Below are 24,147 nucleotides of genomic sequence, written 5' to 3'. Positions count from 1 at the left end.
CTCTTCCTGGGTCTAAAATGAGGAATCCGGCTTCCTCCAATCACGGCGTTGAATCAGACACTGATTCCGCCGGGGGGGGGCGTAATTGGAGGATGACCGATCCGTCATTTATGACGTAGGAAGAGGCTTGCAACGACCGGGGGAAGCTGGAGCGGCTGTCTGGATTAAAAAGCAAGTATTTTCACAACACAAGTGATTTTGATGAATTAAAGTGCCCCTGTTTTTAATCGAATTTTTTAAAAAACAGGCACTTTATCATTGCAATTTACATTCACTTTAATTAGTTTTCAGGTAAGTCTCTTTAATTAGTTATCAGGTAAGTTTCTTTAATTAGTTTTCAGGTATGTCTCTTTAATTCGTTTTTAGGTAGCATATTTTGTACAATGTTTTCTTCTCCTTGTCAATGTTAAATTTGTTTCTCACAGGATATTTAATACCCTGCTTTCTCTCATTCTCTCAGATAAGTACAAACCAGCGATTGCTCATAGAGATCTTAGCAGTGACAACATCCTGGTGACAACAGATGGCTCTTGTGTAATCTCAGATTTTGGTCTGTCTGTAGTGCTGATGGAAAACCAACTGAAGAGTAAAAAATCACAAGATACAGCTGTTATAAGCATGGTAAGAATGAGCAATCATAGGTGTGATTACCATGTTCATTATGTCCATAAACATTTAAACCAAGAGGAATTTAAAGGAATAAATTAATACGCGCCCGCAAACAGGCAAATTTGCCCATTTGCGGGCGCTCAATAAGTAACGAGCTCTGTTATGAGAACATTAGAATATGAAATATTCATATTTTCATGTCAGGTTTGCGCTAATGAGAATATGTCATGGTGTTTGCGCGAGAGAGTGGGTGTTTTTTTCCCACTCGCACATTAATAAATATACCCCTTAGTGTTTAGTGTCTCTTTTAGAATGAAATATGCACACTGCAGTTTATTACTTGATGTTGAATGACACACAGATATTGATGGTAGGTACTGTATGAATATTTATTTTTGGTATTTTATACAGATATACACAATGTTACATTTCTTGGTGATATTAATTTATTTGCATAAAAAATGCATTTGACAAATCAACTCTTTCCGCAACACCAGTGCACTGGAACTTTACACAGATCTCAAGGCAGCAAGGCTGGTGCTACAGGCAGACAAGGGGGGGGGGTGCAAATTTGGTGCGTGGCATAATTTTTTATTTAATATCTATATTTTTTCAGCTACTTTACTTTGGCTTTATACTAAGGAGTATATCTGGTGGCATATGTGCTAGAATGGGAGGGGGCTCCCCTGAAACATAGAGAGGCAGAGAGTGCAGGTTAGCCAGAAAAACTACAGTGCTCACTGCAAAACTTTAGGAGCCTTCATAAAAGTTGGTGGAGCCAGTGACAGCAGTGGGACTGCACCATAATGGGTATTACTGGGGCTATTGTGCACGTGTAGGAGCATTAACAATCCTCCAACTTTTGATATACTGCAAGATATCAGTATCTTCTCCTGCATGATTTCCGGTGTGTGTGACACATCTGCACAGTTCCATATCTATTATTTGTCTACTCTACATGCATATCTGTACATTAAAGGGACAGTTTACCCAAACATTTTCTTCCATTTAAATTGTTCCCAATGATCCATTTTCCATTCAAAAACGTACCTTTTAATCCTGGCAGCCGCTCCAGAACTTCCTCCGCCCATCGCAAGCCGTCTTCGTGGATCCAAAATGACAAATCCAGCTTCCTCCAATCACAGCGTTGCATCAGGCCAAGATTCCCCCAGGGGGGAAGCTGTGATTGGAGGAAGCCTGATTCGTCATTTCTGATGTCTGCAGAGGCTTCCGATGGCTAAGGGAATCGCTGGAGCGGCATTCAGGATTAAAAGGTAAGTTTTTGAAGAAAACAGTGAAATGTCAATTTTTATGAATTAAAGTGCCCTTGTTTTTAATAGGTTTATTAAAAACAGGGCACTAATTCATCAAAATGGACCTTCACTTTAATACTGAAGTCTCAGCTAATGAATAGCCTAAGTAAACACAGCCAGCAGAAGAAATTACAGTCCCAGTAGGGTGCAGGATAGTTAAGTAATACAGTAATATCATATAACCTGAAGCTCAACCCATTATAATAGGCTGTGGTTTAAAAGCACAAAACCAGCTACTTCATATACACAAATAAACCTGAAAATGCAATTCTTCATACATTTTATACTCGGCAGCTGGTATAACAAGTCATTGAAAATACATTGATATAAAAACAATTTATTTTTTATTTTTTTATTAAATAATCTTTTATTGAGATTCGTGAAACATAAACATCAGCAAATGGCAGATCAAATATTGTACATAAACAAGATAGAATGTCTTCAATTAGTACAACACATGACAATTGCACAATACTTAATTAACAATAGCTTGAGAACCTCGTTTTATAAAATTAAGAATAGCGATAAACTGTGGTGAAAGTAATTGTTACTCATGAACCAATTGATTTAGGAAACAATAATATTTTTAGGATGATCACCACATACATTATACATGTCAAAGTAAAGGATAACAGCGGGTAAACACCGCTTTAAAATGTGTAAATAACAATACCCCTGATAAACAAATACTAAAATGGGTGAGATCCAACAAAGATCCACGTTAGTGTGAGGGGGGGGGGGGCGAGGGTATTCTAAGAAAATTGAGAAGACAGGATCCATATCTTGGAGGAGGGGGTGTTAATCTTTAGCATGTAGTATTGACACTTATTGTGAAGTTAGTCCTATATGGAAATAGCGTATATGTAGTACACATCAAAGCCTTTGAAAGATATAGTAGCTTGTGACATATATATATATAGCCATAACGTATATAGATATTGGTGTATAAACAGTAACAGTGTGCAAAAGCTTCTCCAAATTAGACCCAAAGATGTTTGGTCTTTTTGGGCGTGAGTACACTTTAAACAAAAGAGGTTTAGTAAGGGCGCTAATAGCTAAAGATACTATGTGGATTTATTAAGTGTATTTATGTGATAAGAGTTTAAAGTGTCAAAAAATGTGTAAAAAACATACAGTTAATTTATGTGTAAAATACAGTTTATTTGGTTACAATATGATTAAAGAACTTATAGAGACGTCTCTAGTACAAATCAATAAAATTTAAAAACAGACAAAAATACAGAAAAAATAAATCAATAAAAGATAAGATAAAAAGCAAGTAGTACTATTAGAGAATATTCGTATGCTACTTTTTATGTTGGTCACTCAGAAATATCACATGTAATGTGACTAGGCAGTTTGCCAAACTTTCCGTGAGTATTTTAAAGTTCATAAAATTTCTTACATACTTTCATTTAAAATTCGTTTACCAACTGGATAAAAACTTTGAAAGAAGATGGAGCTTAAAGCAGAGCTGTGCATAAAAAATGTTTGTATAGAGTTGTATCTTTCTGTCAAAATATACCAGACCTTTGTATTAGTTTCAAAGCAAACTTTCAGGGATAATTATCATGTCCATATATATGAACCAAGAGAGATGTCCCATAAACTTATTTTGCTAATGGTTTGAGATTGCAGTTTGCGACTCCCATACAAATTGTACCTTATCGTATACGTGAGCTATAGCAGGGTATCCTGTGCATCCTGCAGCTCGGTTCCTCCGATAGTGTCCTCGTGTTGCTGGCGTCTGACGTCACATCCAATGTGTGGGGGCCCGCCTTGCGTCCGCCAATCAATGCTTAGCCAGTTTCAGGATACCTTTTTGCATCCGATACAAGGTGTACAATTTTCTTCTTATTTCTGATACTTGCTTGTACCGGTCAGCAGAGGTGTGTTTGAATGAAAGAAATTTTCCTGCACTTAGTGCTTTTAAGCACGCAGGTTCCGATGATATATAATTTCAATGTCTTTTGTTGACAATCAACCCGGGTTGGTTCATTCAGTTCAGACGATAGTGGAGTCAAGGATACAGTCTTTAGCTTCTACGCGTTTCACTCCCTCTAGGAGCTTTATCAAGCTTCAAAGAGACACTGGATACACCTATTAAAGAGAGGAGTCAAACAGTCAGAATCATTCTTGATAAAGCTCCTAGAGGGAGTGAAACGCGTAGAAGCTAAAGACTGTATCCTTGACTCCACTATCGTCTGAACTGAATGAACCAACCCGGGTTGATTGTCAACAAAAGACATTGAAATTATATATCATCGGAACCTGCGTGCTTAAAAGCACTAAGTGCAGGAAAATTTCTTTCATTCAAACACACCTCTGCTGACCGGTACAAGCAAGTATCAGAAATAAGAAGAAAATTGTACACCTTGTATCGGATGCAAAAAGGTATCCTGAAACTGGCTAAGCATTGATTGGCGGACGCAAGGCGGGCCCCCACACATTGGATGTGACGTCAGACGCCAGCAACACGAGGACACTATCGGAGGAACCGAGCTGCAGGATGCACAGGATACCCTGCTATAGCTCACGTATACGATAAGGTACAATTTGTATGGGAGTCGCAAACTGCAATCTCAAACCATTAGCAAAATAAGTTTATGGGACATCTCTCTTGGTTCATATATATGGACATGATAATTATCCCTGAAAGTTTGCTTTGAAACTAATACAAAGGTCTGGTATATTTTGACAGAAAGATACAACTCTATACAAACATTTTTTATGCACAGCTCTGCTTTAAGCTCCATCTTCTTTCAAAGTTTTTATCCAGTTGGTAAACGAATTTTAAATGAAAGTATGTAAGAAATTTTATGAACTTTAAAATACTCACGGAAAGTTTGGCAAACTGCCTAGTCACATTACATGTGATATTTCTGAGTGACCAACATAAAAAGTAGCATACGAATATTCTCTAATAGTACTACTTGCTTTTTATCTTATCTTTTATTGATTTATTTTTTCTGTATTTTTGTCTGTTTTTAAATTTTATTGATTTGTACTAGAGACGTCTCTATAAGTTCTTTAATCATATTGTAACCAAATAAACTGTATTTTACACATAAATTAACTGTATGTTTTTTACACATTTTTTGACACTTTAAACTCTTATCACATAAATACACTTAATAAATCCACATAGTATCTTTAGCTATTAGCGCCCTTACTAAACCTCTTTTCTCTACACATTACTTTTAGATTGAAGGATCTAAAAACACTGTAAGGAGTTTGATACTTTATTCCACCAGCGCACTATTTACCCACACTTTTACACTTTAAACAACCCTGTAAAAGTATATTCAGGCTATGGATTTACTATGCCTCTCTCACATTATCATAAGGCAATATAGGTCACAACATGATAAGAAGCTAAAATGTAAATTACGTATTGTGTCTTACCAGGTAGTAAGCATAAACATAGATCTAGGAAATAGGGCAACACCAGGGTGTCTAGGTCAGTATCCCATAACACCCCTATACGGTACCGTCTCGGCCGCCAACAGCACCGTACAGGCATGGAACAGTTTGGATTACTCATGTTGTGGTTGGACAAATATAAAATGTAATGGAGTTTACCGGCAGCAATATACAATAGAACACTACAGAGAAGCTTCTGTACATGCCAAGTGTGGACCAAGCTATAGAGAAACTAGGGATGAGAGTCACACATATAATCTTACATAAAACTATGAAAATGTACAAACAAAATACACCAAGCACCACCACATAGGGGCACGTTACAAGAAGTGGGTGTGCAAAAAGCTATATAAACTGTGTGCAGTAGTATAGCCTCTTTTCCATTGCAATACCCCTAGGTACAATATTAGATCATTTATGCGCCATTAGATAACTAACATCTATGCCTCATGGGCTTAATGAGATGATACTATAAGGGAAGATGCGGATCTATGTTTAAGGATATACTGTACATAAGAGAAGAAAACAAAGCTCAATTTAATGCAGCATTAAATATAACTCTCTCCGACTGTGATAGAAAATATATATAAAAAACTGTTTATGAACTGGCAGCACTAAATATACGATTACCTTCTCTAAAAACGCCATGAAAATGAACATGAGACACTACACTATAGAAGTATACCTGGAGTAGGTCTGCAGCCTGTCTATAGGATATATCAATGCTGTATATGGTCAATAGAGCTCTTAAGTGAAATTAAGTGCGGCAATGTGTGACAAAAAACTGTAAATCAACAATTTATATAGCTAGTCTAACAGGAGTGTCACACTCTACACGCTAACACAAAATTAAGCAATTACCAGTATGTGTAGTAGAAGAAAAAGCTGCATGACCTCGTTACAAATAAAGGGAAGCAAAGGGTGTCATATATTCTGTAAGTAAGTATAACGGTGGTCCGAGTACAATACATTTATACTGAGTTCAAATGAGTTCTGGAGGGCATAACCTTAGCCTTCCTAGTGTGCGCGTAGAATATCTTAGGTTCAGCCAATACCTCTCTTGAAAACATAAGGGACAGCATGGAACACAAGATTCCGATGCCTCCCACGAGTGTGCGTTCTTCTAAGGTCCACAATTAAAGACTTCACCCTGCAGGACCCTGTGGGAACGCCAGCAGCCGGTGCGCCCGGAAATGTGCTGTACTCCAGTGAAGATCCCAGACAAGCAAGGTGGTCGGTCTCCATTAGGGCCAGCAATGTTAGAGCATCCGAGATCCTGGCTGACAGCAGAGGATTGACGTTTTCAGGTAAAGCAATCATGCGATGGTTAGCGTGACTCCTCAAGTCCATTAGTTCCTGCAGACCTGTAGACTCTGGGGATTCGGCCCCGTGCTCCCATGGCAGGTAAAGTGATTGCCATCTTGGAGGGCAGCTCAAACGCTAGTAGCTTCTCAGCTGATGGAGTAGGATCAGCCATAGTCTCCTCTGTCTGCCCCTCTTGCAGATGAAAGTGATCCATGCGGGCCGAGAATTCTATATCCTCTAGCTTGTCTAGCCTTATGGTTGTAGGGCTCTCCATGAGAGGCTGGCAGTGAGATCTGCAGAGTTGGCAGATAGTTGTATAGCAAGCTTCCACAGGGCTCTGTGGACAACTGAAGAGCCTTCCTCTATATCTGATGCCATAATTGTAGCAGGCCCCATAGGCCAAGAGATTAACTAGTTAGCAGCGACAGCCAGGGGGAAAAAAAAACTTTAAAAAAGTAGTTTTGCCGTCCACTGATGAAGCAAATTCAGTCCTGCTTGTTCAGGTTTAATTTCGAGGCAAATTTCAGATATTAAATCCCTATTTGCCATTATATTCTATACATTTTTTGCAGGAGATTTCTGAGGTGCGTCTTCTCTGTTTAGCTGCTGGCTCCGCCCCCGATATAAAACAATTTTACAGTGTACTGTACCTTTAAAGTGTATATATGACCATAATTATTCTTCAGCGCAACACGTCATTCAGTGTATTGATACTTGGCATAATTATACAGTGCTTTGTGTTAATTTCAGTGTATAAATGATTGGTGTCATTATGCAGCACAGCTCACCATCAGTGTATAGGCACCTATTATCTTTATGCAAAGTGTATGAACCCTCAATGTCATTATACAGGGCAGTATATATATATATTACCAGTGTATTGGTGCTCTGCATAATTATACAGTGCAGATGGTTTATTAGCGTATATATGCCTTGTATTATCATATAGTGCAGAGTGATGTGTTTATTAATGAATAAATGTTCATTATCATCACTATACAGTGACACATCTCCAAAATACGTTTGAGTTGTACTGGTCCCCTGGCAAAAACTTGCCAGTACTCCACTGCAAGTTAATGTGACCTATTGTAGGGCTTAAAAAAGTTCAGGCTTACAAGTGTGAGTCTGCAATCACAAATGGAATCCTAGGTGGGAAAGATAAATCACTTGCTTGTTCGAGGTGATTGACAGGCCCTGCACTCACGCAATGGCTTGCCCAAAAGCATGGGATAGGATTGAACAATAGAGCTGTTCTGCAGGCTTACATTTTATGGCAATTGCAGGGGGACAGTTTCTCTGCTTGAGAACTTGTCTGGCTACAGCTTGATACATTTTCCTATTAGACATGCTAGTATCGGTTTAGGTATAATGGTAAAAAAGAAAAGAGGTAATCCTGCCTAAAGGTTTGTGTGTTTTATAACCACTGTTTGATTCCTTATGAAGAGCCACCACTGATTTACTATGTTGTGCTGAGCCACCACTTTGGCATGTTATGTCATGTAGAAATTAACTGTTATATCTATTATAATTATAATACATCATATTAACAGTTAAAGGGACACTGTACCCAAAAAAATTATTTTGTGATTCAGATAGAGCATGACATTTTAAGCAACTTTCTAATTTACTCCTATTATCAAATTTTCTTCATTCTCTTGGTATCTTTATTTAAAATGCAAGAATGTAAGTTTAGATGCCGACCCATTTTTGGTGAACAACCTGGGTTGTCCTTGCTGATTGGTGAATAAATTTATCCACCAATAAAAAATTGCTGTCCAGAGTACTGAACCCAAAAAAGCTTAGATGCCTTCTTTTTTCAAATAAAGATAGCAAGAGAACAAAGAAAAATTGATAATAGGAGTAAATTAGAAAGTTGCTTAAAATTGCATGGTCTTTCTGAATTACAAAACAACATTTTTGGGTTCAGTGTCCCTTTAAGAATTTGATGTGAAAACGGAAACCTATTTTATCTATCATTATAGATAAAAATAGTTATATATAGCTGCTTAACACATAACTAACATTTTGTTAAGAAGTAGCAATGGCAGGGTATATAGTTTCACCAGGGAAAAGAGGGGCTTCAAAATGTGTCTTCGCCTTTGTAACCAAAAACCCTAGAAGTAGTCCTGCAAGGCAGTAAAGTGTCAATCAACACACGCTGCACAGCCGCTGCAGCTCCCGGGCAACACGCCGATAGTCTGGCACCAAGTGATGACGGCATCGAAATCTTTCTTACGTGACTAACAGGCAGGGTGCACGCCTAAACGAAGCATGAACCTCACTACTTCACAAAATTATAAACATAGAAAAGAAGGCTGCAGATCAGCGTAGAATAAAACATAGGCTTTATTGAAGACTACATAAAATACACACAACCGACATGGAGCTATGGGACAGTCTGACACGGTTCTCGTCCCCTAGTGACGCTTAATCATAAACTCATAATACATCCAATGTTTGCTCCTTTTATAGGGCAAAAAATGCCCATTCATTAATCAACATTTTCAACAAATGTGCTGTATGTACATTAAAAACAAAAGGTTATGTATATCTCAGTGCTCTGGTTTTTATTTAAAGATTCAATAAAGTTCTTTTTTATCCAGAATTTTATATTTATTGCCACCCATTGGTGGTACCTTAGCTATATCAATGGCCTTAATTGAAAAATCTCCTACATTTGAAAAATGCATATTATTGAAATGTCTTGCCACTGTTGAATCTGACTTGTAATTTTTTACATCATTAAAATGCTCACGTACCAGGACATGTAACTGTCTAATTCTTTAACCAACATACTGACTGTGGCAAAAATTACATTACAACAAATAAACTACAAAATATGTTTTTACAGTTAGCAATGCTGTATGTCTGATTAGCTACTGTAGATTTAAAATGAATTGAAATAATCTATCATGGCACAAGTTAGGCAATTCCTCCCTCCACATCTGAAATTGCCTTTGATATGTAACCAAGTTTTACCTGCTGTTCTTGATCTCTTTACCATACTTGGAGATAATCTAGATTCTAAAGTACTGTTTTTTTGGAAACAAATTTGCACCGTTTAATGCTTTCCTTTAGGACACTATCACTGGCCAAAATAGGTACGTTTCTTTTTAGTATTTTTACAATATTAGAGAATTGGTTGGTATATTCAGTAGTGAACAAAATATCTCCCTGTTCAATAACTTTTTCTTTTCTAGGTGTATTCTGTCTAGCCTGAAACTGACTAATCTCATGTCTCACTAATTCCAAGGAGTTATAACCCCTTGCCTCCAATCTGTTACACAATTCCTCTGATTGTTGCATATATACATTATCATAATTTGTGTTCCTACGTAACCTTAAGAATTGACCCCTTGGAATAGCCTGTGTCAAGTGGCGCGGATGGCAAGATTTGGCATGTAGAATAGTGTTATCAGCACTAGGCTTTCTAAATGTTTTTGTGACTATTATATTGCCATCTGTGTCACCTTCCAAAGCTATATCCAAGAAATCAATTCCAGAGTTGTTAAAATTCCCAATGAATCTTAGATTCATGTCATTGTTGTTGACAAAATCCAAAAATCGCAAAAATTCTGCATTGTCCATAGTCATATATCAAAGATCATAATCAGATCGTCAATATACCTCTTATAAAACACTGTATTCTTGGCAAAAGGATTATTGGCATTGAAAACATGTTGTAGTTCCCAAAATCCAACAAATAAATTGGCATATTTTGCCCCCATTGCTGTACCACAGCATTGTAAATAATATATATTATCAAAGATAAAGAAATTATGTGTCGGCAAAAATTCTAAAACAGAGCAGATGTAAACCTTAAATTCTTTTTTGTAGCTGGTAAACTTATTTAGAAAGTACCAAACTGCAGATATGCCTAGTGTGTGTGGTATAGAGGTGTATAGGGATACTATGTCTATCACCACCCAACAATATTCCTTTTGCCATTTAAAGGGACATGAAACCCAAAAATCTTCTTTTATGATTCAGATAGAGAATACAATTGTAAACAACTTTCCAATATACTTCTATTATTTATTTTGCTTCCTTCTCTTGTTATCGTTTGCTGAATGGTTTATCTAGGAAAGCTCAGGAGCAGCAAAGAACCTAGTTTCTAGCTGCTGATTGGTTGCTGTATATATATACAGATTGTCATTGGCTCACCTATGTGTTCAGTCAGCAACCAGTTGTGCATTGCTGCTCATTCAACAAAACATACTAAGAGAACAAAGAAAAATTGATAATAGGAGTAAATAAGAAAGTTGCTTAAAATTGCATGTTATATCTGAATCATGAAAGAAAGAAAACATTTGGGTTTCATATCCCTTTAATATGTTCCACACATTCCAGCAAATGGTGTGAGTCTCTAAAATAAGTGTAGAGACCCTTTACCAAAGGTTGCAAGATCCTGTACATCCACTCAGATAGGGGCTACAATAGTGAGCCAATGCCTAACACAATTGGCCTACCTGGAGGATTGACTTGATCTTTGTGAACCTTAGGCAAATAGTGGAATAGAGGAACAATCGGAAACTCTGGCACAAGTTGTTGTGCTTCTTCCTGACTCAAGATGCCAATATATTCACCATCATCAAGGAGATTCATTAGTTCTCTTGTAAAACCCAAAGTCGGATTATGCCGTAATTTTCTATACACAGTAGAGTCATTCAGTTAGTGTAGGGCTTCTTCAAAATACTAATTTATATTAAGGATCACTATTTTACTGCCTTTATCTGAATTTCAGATAATAATATCCCCATTACTTTGCAGAAGATCCAGGGCCAGTTGTTCAGAACGTGTTAGACTTCTTTTGTGTTGTTTACTCCTATTATTCGTCTGCCAATTCTGTTATTTCTTTCTCTACATTCTTTTGAAACAAATTCAATGCCGGACCCCTAAACTATATAGAATAAAAAATCTTAGCTAGATTGTTTGGGGCTATTTGGTTTCATATTTGCTGTTAATGTGTCACAGTCTTCATTAAGCTCAACAAGGGTGTTCAATGTACAGGCATCTGAAAATGAGATATCATCATTCATTATACTTGCTTCATTATCATCACAATTAACTTTTGTTTCTGAATCACCTTGCTATGCAAAATATCTCCTGAGTGTGAGCTTCCTGACAAATCTGTTAATATCTAATTGAAAGCACAGAAATTTCTGGATGGAGCTCAGCCCCTTACTTAACTGATCATTTTAGCTTAATCAAGACATAGTTTGACAAATTAATGACATTTATATTTAATGTCTTTTTCTTCTTCTTCTTCCCTTTGAATAACCTAGTTCTTCTACAGAGACCTTGGATTCTCTTCTAGTGGTTTTTGGATTTTGGACGCACAACTGGTTCCTCACTTTCTGTGTCATCCATTGAGGTTACCTGCAGAGAATGGGAGGAAAAAGAAGAAATATAAGAGATTGAAGAGGCTGATGAGGAGGGAGAGAGAGAGAGGAAAGTCCTGAGGCAGAGGAAATCTGTAATTCAAGATCCGTAGATTCTGCTTCAGTTGAAGTAAACATTATCCTTCTATTTTTCTTTTTCTTAAGATTGGGTTTAGATTTTAAATCCTTTTGTTTCTCATCATCCTTTTCTTTTTCATTAAACTTGCACCTTTTATTATTCTTAAAGCTACGATTCCCTTGATGGAAATTCGGCCAATAGTATACTTTATTAGACTCACAGTCCATCCTGTCCTTCCCTTTCGTTCAGCCAGTGTAGTGTCCAATTTATCAACATGCTGTTGCATAATACGTTTTTAAATTTTTCATGCATTTCATTATTCTTCAATTCAAGCTCAACCTCAGTAATCTGATCTTTTAGTTGTACTCTCTGCCTCTGTTTGCAACGTATAAGGATTTTCATAAGCTTTATAGAGCATTCAGTTAATGCATCATTCCATTCTAGAATCGTTTCAGGGTCATCCACTTCAAACATTAGAAACGTATTCATACAAAGACCTCTAGGTACTCTATTTGAATCAACATAGTGTTCAAATGCTTCTATATCCCAGGTTAATCTCAAATCTGTAATTAATAATTTTTCCAAAGTTTTGAATTGTAATTCCATTCCAGATATGAATCCCTCATTTTTACCAGCAGAGATAACACACCTGAACAGCTCTTTTCTAGCTTCTGCATCATACAATGTACTAGATAACACTGTGTTATCTAACTCCATGTCTGTCTAATGTGTGTGTGTACACTGACAAAACAACCTGCCTGTTATATTGTACGGATCAATATAATCATATATATATCTCAAATGTGTGCCAATTCCTGGGTTGTGACAGAAATAACTCCCAATGTTATCTTCAGCATCAGTGATGATAAAGCCATTCATTACTTGAACATGAATAATAGTAATTGACAGTTCCTTATGCTAAATAAGTAACAATCAAACGTACTATTTGCGGCTTCTCGTGGGATCAACATCCATCTTCTGCTACATTCATTCTAGGAATATATATGGGCTTTCGCCGCAAGTGAGACCAGGCTGACAAGGTTAAAAAAATCCTCCAACACACGCTGCACAGCCACTGCAGCTTGTGGGCAACATGCCAATAATCTGGCACCAAGTGATGACGTCATCCAAATGTTCTAACGTGACTAACAGGCAGGGTGCACGCCTAAATGAAGCATGAACCTCACTGCTTCAAAAATGCATAAAAATAGAAAAGAAGGCTGCATAAAACATAGGCTTTATTGAAGACTCCATAAAATCCACACAACAGACATGGAGCTATGTGACAGTCTGATGCGTTTCATTCCCCCTAGTGGCGCTTAATCATAGACTCATAATACATCCAATGATTGCTCCTTTTATAGGGCAAAAAATGCTAATATATTAATCAACATTTTCAACACATGTGCATGTACATTAAAAACAAAAGGTTATGTATATCTCAGTGCTCTGGTACAGAAATGATGCTTATATACATTACATGATGAGGTTAAATTAATATGGGATATAAGTTATTTTGTCTCATTTATGAAGGATTGTCATAAGTAAAGCTATATTAATTTAACCTCATCATGTATAAAAGCATAATTTCTGTACCAGAGTACTGAGATAAACATAACCTTTTGTTTTTAATGTACATACACATGTGTTGAAAATGTTGATTAATGAATGGGTATTTTTTGCCCTATAAAAGGAGCAACCATTGGATGTATTATGAGTCTATAATTAAGCACCACTAGGGGGTGCGAAACGCGTCAGTCTGTTACATAGCTCCATGTCTGTTGTGTGGATTTTATGGAGTCCTTAATAAAGCCTATATTTTATTCTATGCTGATGTGCAGCCTTCTTTTCTATTTTTAGTAATGTGTCGATGTCTCTTGTCAAAATAGCAAAGCAGTTTTTATTTTTATTTTTTTTAAAAAGGTAAATTCTATATATTTTTGGACTTAAAACAACAAAATTAATTTGCAAGAATCCCTAAATTTATGTGTTTAATACCCACAAAGGAATTAAGCACAACAATTTTTTTTTGCTCATGAGCCACAGAAAACTGCTGGTCCTGAGCGGAAAAAGCCGGTAGCCTAATCAGCAGAGCTAATTGTACAGTATGACTAAACATAGAGATGAGCATTTGTTTTTGGACAAATGCACATTTGTCGCAAAAAAACTAACTAAATGAAAATCTAAATGAATACACCAATGACAATATAGAAAACGAAAAAATTCTGATGAAAATCATCAGTATTAATTTGTTTCCTTTATTTATTTTTAAGCAGTTATACTTACCTTAACGTGCTCTCCATGCTCTGGCGAGCACACTAAGGTAAGTATTGCAGCGACAGGTGAACTTTTTACCTGTAGTTTTGAAACATTTACATTTATTTTAACGAAAATAAATGTAAATGTTTAACGAAAATTCGATTTTTGTTTCATTTTAAATTAAACTAAAACAGAATAGCGCAGCCAACGCATATTTGGGGATACGAATTTGCATGAATATTCAGAACGAACATTTTTCTTTCCTGCACATTTCTACTAGCACATAGATCTGCAGGGTCAATAGAGGTAAAACAACATGTGCTAACGAATAAAAACAGGCATTTTTCCCCACTATTATGGCTTTTTTATTACTTCTGTCCAACTAGATCATATTATAGCTCTCAGATTTGACATGAAACAGTTTAATTTTCAGTTTCTAGCACTCCAGTCCTTCAGTTCCATGCAGGCTTTGTCAGGGATGTTAGCATCCAGTCACACCTCCAAAATGATTCAGGCTTTTCAGAGTTATGGAAGATTAATTGTTCCAAGAGTTTTCTTATCCCATTATTGAGTGTGGGCTATGTTGACTGATGTAGGAAGAGGTATCTGCATTTACCTATGCAGATTTTCTTTAGTATGGCATTCTTTAGTTATGGCATAAGCCTTCTGTTCTCTGAAAGTTTAGGTTTCTGGTTTAAGTGATGCTTCAATAGAGAATTGCTCTTTAAGTCTCAACTTTCTTTAATTCCTTGAAATAATATATTGTGTTTTTAGGAATCCCATCCATCCACAAGATTTCAATATTTCCTATAGGTTCTGCTGCATCAACCTTTGAATTGTGAGCTTTTTAAGACAATCCTGCTTTCACCTCTGACAGTGATGTCAAAGAGGTCTTAAATAGTATGTGGAAATTTATAAATAACTAATTTGAGAAATTCAATGTTTGTGTCTTTACAAACATTATTTGATAGGAAGGTTTGCAACAAATGCTTTCCTTTATGTTGATTTGCTATTAACCCACATTTTATCAAGGGACTGTCATTATTTCAACAAAATCAAGAATCAGATGTGCAAACAAACCATTGATTGGCTAAGTATTCAGAGGTACAGACATGATTAAGGGAAAAACCTCTCTCCTACACGTAATGTGTTTCTGGTCATACCTGATCTAATATGACTGTGATCCACTAAGAAGTTTCTCTTTAGGAACTGAAATTGAAGGCTATGGCCTATATTTATCAAAGTCCAGTGTGGATCAGGTCCGCGAGACCTTGCTGAATACGGCGAGCAATACGCTGCCCCCTGCAGACTCGCGGCCAATCACGCCAGCAGGGGGTGTCAATCAACCCGATCATACTCGGGTCTGTCAACCCGATCGTACCGGCGATGTCTGTCTGCCTGCTCAGAGCAGGTGGACAGGTTATGGAGCAGCGGTCTTTGTGACCGCTGCTTCATAGCTGCTGTTTCTTGTGAGCCTGCAGGCTCGCCAGAAACACGGGGCATCAAGCTCCAATCGGAGCTTGATAGATAGGCCCTTGTGGACATTTCAGTTAGAAAAGAAGCCAAACTAAAGAAATTATCATCAGATATTTCATACGTAGTCTTCTATATGAGTAAAGTAAAGGTTTGTAACAAGTTCCAGGGCTCATGTTTAAAATTAGATTTCATATAAAACAAGAACAATTAGCTCTTTACCAATTTATCACAATTTTTTTGAGTTTATTTTTTTATTTCAATGATGTTCTAATCCATTTGAGAAATATATAAACAGCGCTTGGCCTATATTCAAATATAGGATAGGTAGGGATGTAAAACAACTAAGTTAAAAAAAGAGAGCTAAATATATACTCCAAATTTGAACAATGTTAAAAAATTTTTTTATTTATACAGCAGGTAAAGAAATTTAAAAAGGGCTACGATTAAATAATAAAATTAGATCATATGACATATATCTTAAAATCTATAGTAAGAGGGGAGGACGTCTCCTCAACCTCAACCTCTAATGTGCAAAACTCCTAATTCACTTGTTAGAGTAAACCACCTTTTAGTATAATCAAAGTATACCACCTTATATCTTATATTATCAATGATAGTACTGGCTCAAATAGTAGTGCTGACTTGATGTGGTATCGCTTTGCAGCGTACTGGATTGTTGCAATAAACAGATCTTAAAATAACCAAGTCTCGCAGTGACTGTAACAGATAACACAGCAACAAAGTCTCGTAGTGAATGTATCAGAAAAAAGAGACAGAATATCTGTTTCAACCATCCATGTCCTTTTGATAGTATGAGCAGTCTCTATATGTGTTAGAACTCATAAAAGAACTATATGACACACATGAACTAACACCCTCTAGTGGTGAAATACTGTTAAAATGCATTCAGATAAGAGGCAGCCTTCAAGGTATAAGAAAATAGCATATGAGCCTACCTAGGTTTAGCTTTCAACTAAGAATACCAAGAGATCAAAGCAAAATTGGTGATAAAAGTAAATTGGAAAGTTGTTTAAAATCACATGCCCTATCTGAATCATGAAAGTTTATTTTGGACTAGACTGTCCCTTTAAGGTTACCCGCACAGCGGTGACGGTGGGGCACGGGGGGGGGGGCCTTCAGATGTAAATCTGGCCCTGGTTACTCTATCTCACAGTGTAACTTGACTAGACAGTAGAAACCATTTAAAGGAGGGCTACTAAAATGGTAAATGTGCTAGGAAATAAAACTTACAAGGAAATACGTTCTGGCCTTAATACTTAGCTCAGAGGAGAAAAGAGAGGTGATACAGCTACATCAACTTACCAGCAGCACTACACTCTTAGGCCTAGATTTGGAGTTCGGCGGTAGCCGTCAAAACCAGCGTTAGAGGCTCCTAACGCTGGTTTTGGCCGCCCGCTGGTATTTGGAGTCAGTGATTAAAGGGTCTAACGCTCACTTTTCAGCCGCGACTTTTCCATACCGCAGATCCCCCTACGCCATTTGCGTATCCTATCTTTTCAATGGGATCTTCCTAACGCCGGTATTTAGAGTCGTTTCTGAAGTGAGCGTTAGAGCTCTAACGACAAAACTCCAGCCGCCTGAAAATAGCAGGAGTTAAGAGCTTTCTGGGCTAACGCCGGTTCATAAAGCTCTTAACTACTGTACCCTAAAGTACACTAACACCCATAAACTACCTATGTATCCCTAAACCGAGCTCCCCCCACATCGCCGCCACTCGATTAAAATATTTTAACCCCTAATCTGCCGACCGCCACCTACGTTATACTTATGTACCCCTAATCTGCTGCCCCTAACCCCGCCGACCCCTGTATTACATTTATTAACCCCTAACCTGCCCCCCACAACGTCGCAGCCAGCTACTTAAAATAATTAACCCCTAATCTGCCGACCGCAAAGCGCCGCCACCTACGTTATCCCTATGTACCCCTAATCTGCTGCCCCTAACACCGCCGACCCCTATATTATATTTATTAACCCCTAATCTGCCCCCCTCAACGTCGCCGACACCTGCCTACACTTATTAACCCCTAATCTGCCGAGCGGACCGCACCGCTACTATAATAAAGTTATTAACCCCTAACCCGCCTCACTAACCCTATCATAAATAGTATTAACCCCTAATCTGCCCTCCCTAACATCGCCGACACCTACCTTCAATTATTAACCCCTAATCTGACGACCGGAGCTCATCGCTACTATAATAAATGGATTAACCCCTAAAGCTAAGTCTAACCCTAACACTAACACCCCCCTAACTTAAATATAATTTACATCTAACTAAATAAATTAACTCTTATTAAATAACTTATTCCTATTTAAAGCTAAATACTTACCTGTAAAAGGACAAGTATTTAGGCTCGCATTCTATTGGCTGTTCCGATCAGCCAATAGAATGCGAGCTCAATCTGATTGGCTGATTGGATCAGCCAATCAGATTGAACTTGATTCTGATTGGCTGATTCCATCAGCCAATCAGAAAATTCCTACCTTAATTCCGATTGGCTGATAGAATCCTATCAGCCAATCGGAATTCGAGGGACGCCATCTTGGATGACGTCCCTTAAAGGAACCGTCATTCGTCGGGAGACAACGGAAGAAGAGGATGGATCCGCGTCGCCTGCTTCAAGATGGACCCGCTCCGCACCGGATGGAAGAAGATCGAAGATGCCGCTTGGAGAAGATGTTTGCCGGTCCGGATGTCCTCTTCTTGCCGGATAGGAGGAAGACTTTGGAGCCTCTTCTGGACCTCTTCAGCCACCGGATGATGGATCGCCAACCCCCGCTTGGGTTGGATGAAGATGTTGGAGCCAGGACGGATCGGTGATACCTGGTGAGGTGAAGACAAGGTAGGAAGATCTTCAGGGGCTTAGTGTTAGGTTTCTTTAAGGGGGGTTTGGGTTAGATTAGGGGTATGTGGGTGGTGGGTTGTAATGTTGGGGGGGGTATGGTATGGTTTTTTTTTACAGGCAAAAGAGCTGAATTTCTTGGGGCATGCCCCGCAAAGGGCCCTGTTCAGGGCTGGTAAGGTAAAAGAGCTTGTAACTTTTTTAATTTAGAATAGGGTAGGGAATTTTTTATTTTGGGGGGCTTTGTTATTTTATTAGGGGGCTTAGAGTAGGTGTAATTAGTTTAAAATTGTTGTAATATTTTTCTTATGTTTGTAAATATTTTTTTATTTTTTGTAACTTAGTTCTTTTTTATTTTTTGTACTTTAGCTAGTTTATTTAATTGTATTTATTTGTAGGAATTGTGTTTAATTAATTTATTGATAGTGTAGTGTTAGGTTAATTGTAGGTAATTGTAGGTAGTTTATTTAATTAATTTAATGATAGGGTAGTGTTAGGTTTAATTATATCTTAGGTTAGGATTTATTTTACAGGTAAATTTGTTATTATTTTAACTAGGTAACTATTAAATAGTTCTTAACTATTTAATAGCTATTGTACCTGGTTAAAATAATTACAAAGTTGCCTGTAAAATAAATATTAATCCTAAAATAGCTATAATATAAATATAATTTATATTGTAGCTATATTAGGATTTATTTTACAGGTAAGTATTTAGCTTTAAATAGGAATAATTTATTTAATAAGAGTTAATTTATTTCGTTAGATGTAAATTATATTTAAGTTAGGGGGGTGTTAGTGTTAGGGTTAGACTTAGCTTTAGGGGTTAATACATTTATTAGAATAGCGGTGAGGTCCGCTCGGCAGATTAGGGGTTAATAATTGAAGATAGGTGTCGGCGATGTTAGGGAGGGCAGATTAGGGGTTAATACTATTTATGATAGGGTTAGTGAGGCGGATTAGGGGTTAATAACTTTATTATAGTAGCGCTCAGGTCCGCTCGGCAGATTAGGGGTTAATAAGTGTAGGCAGGTGTCGGCGACGTTGAGGGGGGCAGATTAGGGGTTAATAAATATAATATAGGGGTCGGCGATGTTAGGGCAGCAGATTAGGGGGTACATAGGGATAACGTAGGTTGCGGCGGTTTACGGAGCGGCAGATTAGGGGTTAAAAAAAATATGCAGGGGTCAGCGATAGCGGGGGCGGCAGAATAGGGGTTAATAAGTGTAAGGTTAGGGGTGTTTAGACTCGGGGTACATGTTAGAGTGTTAGGTGCAGACGTAGGAAGTGTTTCCCCATAGGAAACAATGGGGCTGCGTTAGGAGCTGAACGCTGCTTTTTTGCAGGTGTTAGGTTTTTTTTCAGCTCAAACAGTCCCATTGTTTCCTATGGGAGAATCGTGCACGAGCACGTTTTTGAGGCTGGCCGCGTCCGTAAGCAACTCTGGTATCGAGAGTTGCATTTGCGGTAAAAATGCTCTACGCTCCTTTTTTGGAGCCTAACGCAGCATTTGTTTGAACTCTCGATACCAGAGTTAAATTTATGGTGCGGCCAGAAAAAAGCCTGCGGAGCGTTAACAGCCCTTCTACCGCCAAACTCCAAATCTAGGCCTTAAATTGTAGCTGGTGTCCTGGTAGGCCAATCCGACCTTGACTCTAACATCTGGATATCGGCTATCACAGCTGCACTAAAATCCCTCACCTAATAGACTTCAATTGCGCTACAAAACTCAGGTCCTGTCTTTGGCTTGAGCGCCAGCCCAAAGTGCTCTAGTTTTGTTATTCACACAGTATAAAATATATTAATTTAACTATATATATATATATATATATATATATATATATATATATATATATATATACTGTATATATATTTAAATGGATATGGTATATGACAAGGTATTGGATTGGGAAGGGTTCAAAGGTGTATATGCATGTATATATGTGTATGTATGTGTGTGCATATGTATGTATTTATGTGTTGTGCACACCTGAGGAAGGGGCGTGGCTCTGAAACTAGTAGTGGTAACGTATACACAGTCAGGCCAAGCAAGTGTTTACAGTTTCTCTCGCTCTTCATTTATCAGAGTATTATATGATTTTTTGTTTTTTAAAAGGTTTTTATACTTGTGATTTAATACTGCATATTTGTATTTTGTAAATTTTTATATTGTATGAAAGTGGGGACAATAGTGCTCCATTTCATCTCAAAAACTTTAATTTGCCCTCTATTGTGCAAATAGTTTTTTAACCTATGTGTTAGGACTATATACAATAGCAACATTTAATACTATTGCTTTGTGAATAGGTTTATGTTATATCTTTTTAAATGTTCTAAGACATGGTCTGTCCGTAAAATAAAGTGTTTTTTTCTACACATTGTGTATTTCTAGTTTATATTTGCTGTATACAGCGCTGCTTATATACTCTCATACAACCTTTCTTATTCCTAAAAACAGCTGCAGTTCAGCCCTTAATGAAGTGATTAGATACCTAGTATATACTAGTGGTATAAAATCTTTAGTTGATTGCAACTAAGTAACTAAAATATACATTTCTCAGTGTGTGGCACTCTCCTTTTTTAGCTACATACATATGTACATATGCATACACATATACATGGATATACACCTTTGAACCCATCCCAGTCCAACACTTTGCCATATACCCTATCCTTTAAGTCACTTTTTAACATTTATTTTAATTAAAAAAACAACATATATTTTACTTATGTATAAATAAGAGTGAAATACTTTATTTTAATATGTTTTACATGTGTTTTTATATACTTTTATTGTAGCCCTAACACTTTACTTCAGGTCACCAGTCAAGCTCCACACATACCTCACTACTTGTAATCAGAGCAATGTTTAGCGAAGTATAGGGGGCATGCTAAAAAAATGTCACCTGCGCTAACGTTTTCTGGTAATTCTTTTTAACCCTGGACTTGTATTATCAGATTGTGCACTATTCTTAGCCCAGGGTCACGATATGAATAGAGCACCCTGTGCTATTAGTAGCACTCCACTTGTAATCTGGACCTTAGTGTTTCATAACCATTATTTATTTTGTATGTCTTTTTCTCTGAATCTATATTTGTAATGAACAAACTATAAGAATTAACTTATTAATAATAATAGCATTAATTAACTTAATTTCCTTTCTTAGCAATTAAGAAATCACTCCTATAGTAATAATAGAAAGTTGTTTTTTTTATGTCGATTTAGGAATTCTGTGGGAGAGTTCTAGGGGATTAACCTGCATTTTAATTGGGAGACATTGCCGGTAGTGCGATATATTCCAAGGGCAGCCCTGCAGGTCAGGTATAGGGTTTCAGCCATATTTGTCTTGCCACCTTTTCAGTGGCGAGATTCACCAGTGTGATGCAGGTAGTGTAGGTTTAGTTTCAGTTAGGTGAGGTATGTATTAATTGAAGTGTTCCTACACAGAAACCTCTTTTTGTTTCAGTGAGCATTTGTGCTGGGTAGGAACACTTCAAATACTCACCGGCACTTTGCGGTTCAGCCCCCATTTTTAGAATATATCACCAGACTGACAGACAGCAAACTTGATGATGCAGACAAGCTATTTCCCCGTCGGTCTGACAATGTTTTTAATATCGGTGCCTCTGTGAGGTGGATATGACATTTGGATAATATTAGAATATTATTTGTGCTGTCTCTGTTTACTGGTATCAAGAACTAGATTTTATTTTATGTGTAACTGATAGTGAAATATGTAGGATATGGTTTTCAAGGTGTAGTTTGATAATCTAACCTCTAGAGGTCACTAGAGGACTAATGAGAATTATGTAAAGGGTACATTTTGATTGAGACACCTGTTTTTTGCCTTTTTGAAGAGGATTTAAAAAATGGTTGTGCACATATAATGTATACATGATTAAGGGCACAAAACCTATTTTTTTTGCTTCTGCAATAAACTATTTTTTGTATTTTATTGGAGCTGTGCTGCATTTGTGTTTACTTATGAATATAGGGTTAAAGGGACATTGTACTGTAGCATCAATGAATTTCCCCATAATGGGCCAGATTACAAGTGGCACGATATTCAACACTTTTGTTCGCAGACAAACACAGCTAGACGTAAACTTTTAATGCACGCAGGTTAGCGTGTATGTTACAAGTTGAAAGTAAAATGTTTGTGCACAAGCAAAACCCGATGCATGCTAACTTTAGGACTTCAGATATCATGACCACGCTAATTCATTCGCCCCATAGACTTAAATAAATCACGGTATGAAAAAAAAAACCTAAAACTTAACACTTGCGTGCAAACACAAAACCGCATTATACCTACCAGTGCTAAACCCAAAGGTATATATTAATATTTTACATTCCAATGTTCTTTAGACAGAAGAAAATGTTCTTTTTATTTTTATATATATATATATATATGATTATTCTTTTTGTAAAATATATATCTATATGAAAATATACAGGAATAGATATATACAGATATATATAGAAATTAGATATGTGCATTTGTGCACATCGTACCATAGCGAATCAGGAAGAAGGTGCCCGCAAGTCGGATTCAGCTTTTTTCGTAGCCGCATTTATTCTTGTGAAAGTGCAACACACTCAGATCTGGATTTGCACAAATTTCAGGATGTTGCACTTTCACAAGAATAAATGAGGCTAAGAAAAGTCGAATGCAGCTTACGGGCACCTTCTTCCTGAAATGTAATGATGTGCACAAATGCTCATATCCAATGGGTATATTTATTTAAAAATACTAAGAACATTTTCTACTATGTGAAGGATATTGGAATGCAAAATATTTGTAGTAAATACGCAGTAAACACATTTTAAAATATTAAAATTGAATAAAAATCTTTCATGTTTTAAAGTATTGGAGTGGAAAGGGCTCCAAAGTGTGTGTGTACATACTGTGTATATATATATATATATATATATGTGTGTGTGTGTATATATATGTAGGTATATACATATGTAATATGTATATATGTGTTTATATGTGTATATATGTATGTATATGCATATATACATATATAAATACACACACATATACAGTATCTCACAAAAGTGAGTAAACCCCTCACATTTTTGTAAATATTTTATTATATCTTTTCAAGTTATAACACTGAAGAAATTACACTTTGCTACAATGTAAAGTAGTGAGTGTACAGTCTGTATAACAGTGTAAATTTGCTGTCCCCTCAAGATAACTCAACAAACAGCAATTAATGTCTAAACCATTGGCAACAAAAGTGAGTACACCCCTAAGTGGAAATGTCCAAATTGGGCCCAAAGTGTCAATATTTTGTGTGGCCACCATTATTTTCCAGCGCTTCCTTAACCCTCTTGGGCATGGAGTTCACTAGAGCTTCACAGGTTGCCACTGGAGTCCTCTTCCACTCCTCCATGACGACATCACTAAGCTGGTGCATGTTAG

At 37.0% G+C, this 24,147-nt stretch overlaps 1 protein-coding gene across 1 annotated transcript in view; it reads left to right on the top strand.

Moving 5' to 3' along the window:
- AMHR2 (anti-Mullerian hormone receptor type 2) overlaps positions 1-24,147 on the top strand; it is a 154,534-nt gene that overhangs the window by 89,759 nt on the left and 40,628 nt on the right. The window contains exon 9 of the mRNA XM_053705541.1: positions 461-621. Coding sequence (XP_053561516.1) covers positions 461-621 — 161 coding nt within the window. The remainder of the gene's footprint in view (positions 1-460; positions 622-24,147) is intronic.

The sequence above is a fragment of the Bombina bombina genome, chromosome 3, assembly GCF_027579735.1.
Source record: "Bombina bombina isolate aBomBom1 chromosome 3, aBomBom1.pri, whole genome shotgun sequence".
NCBI lineage: Eukaryota > Metazoa > Chordata > Amphibia > Anura > Bombinatoridae > Bombina > Bombina bombina.
Note: the sequence above shows the minus strand (reverse complement) of the source record. Positions and strands in the feature narration are given on the sequence as shown.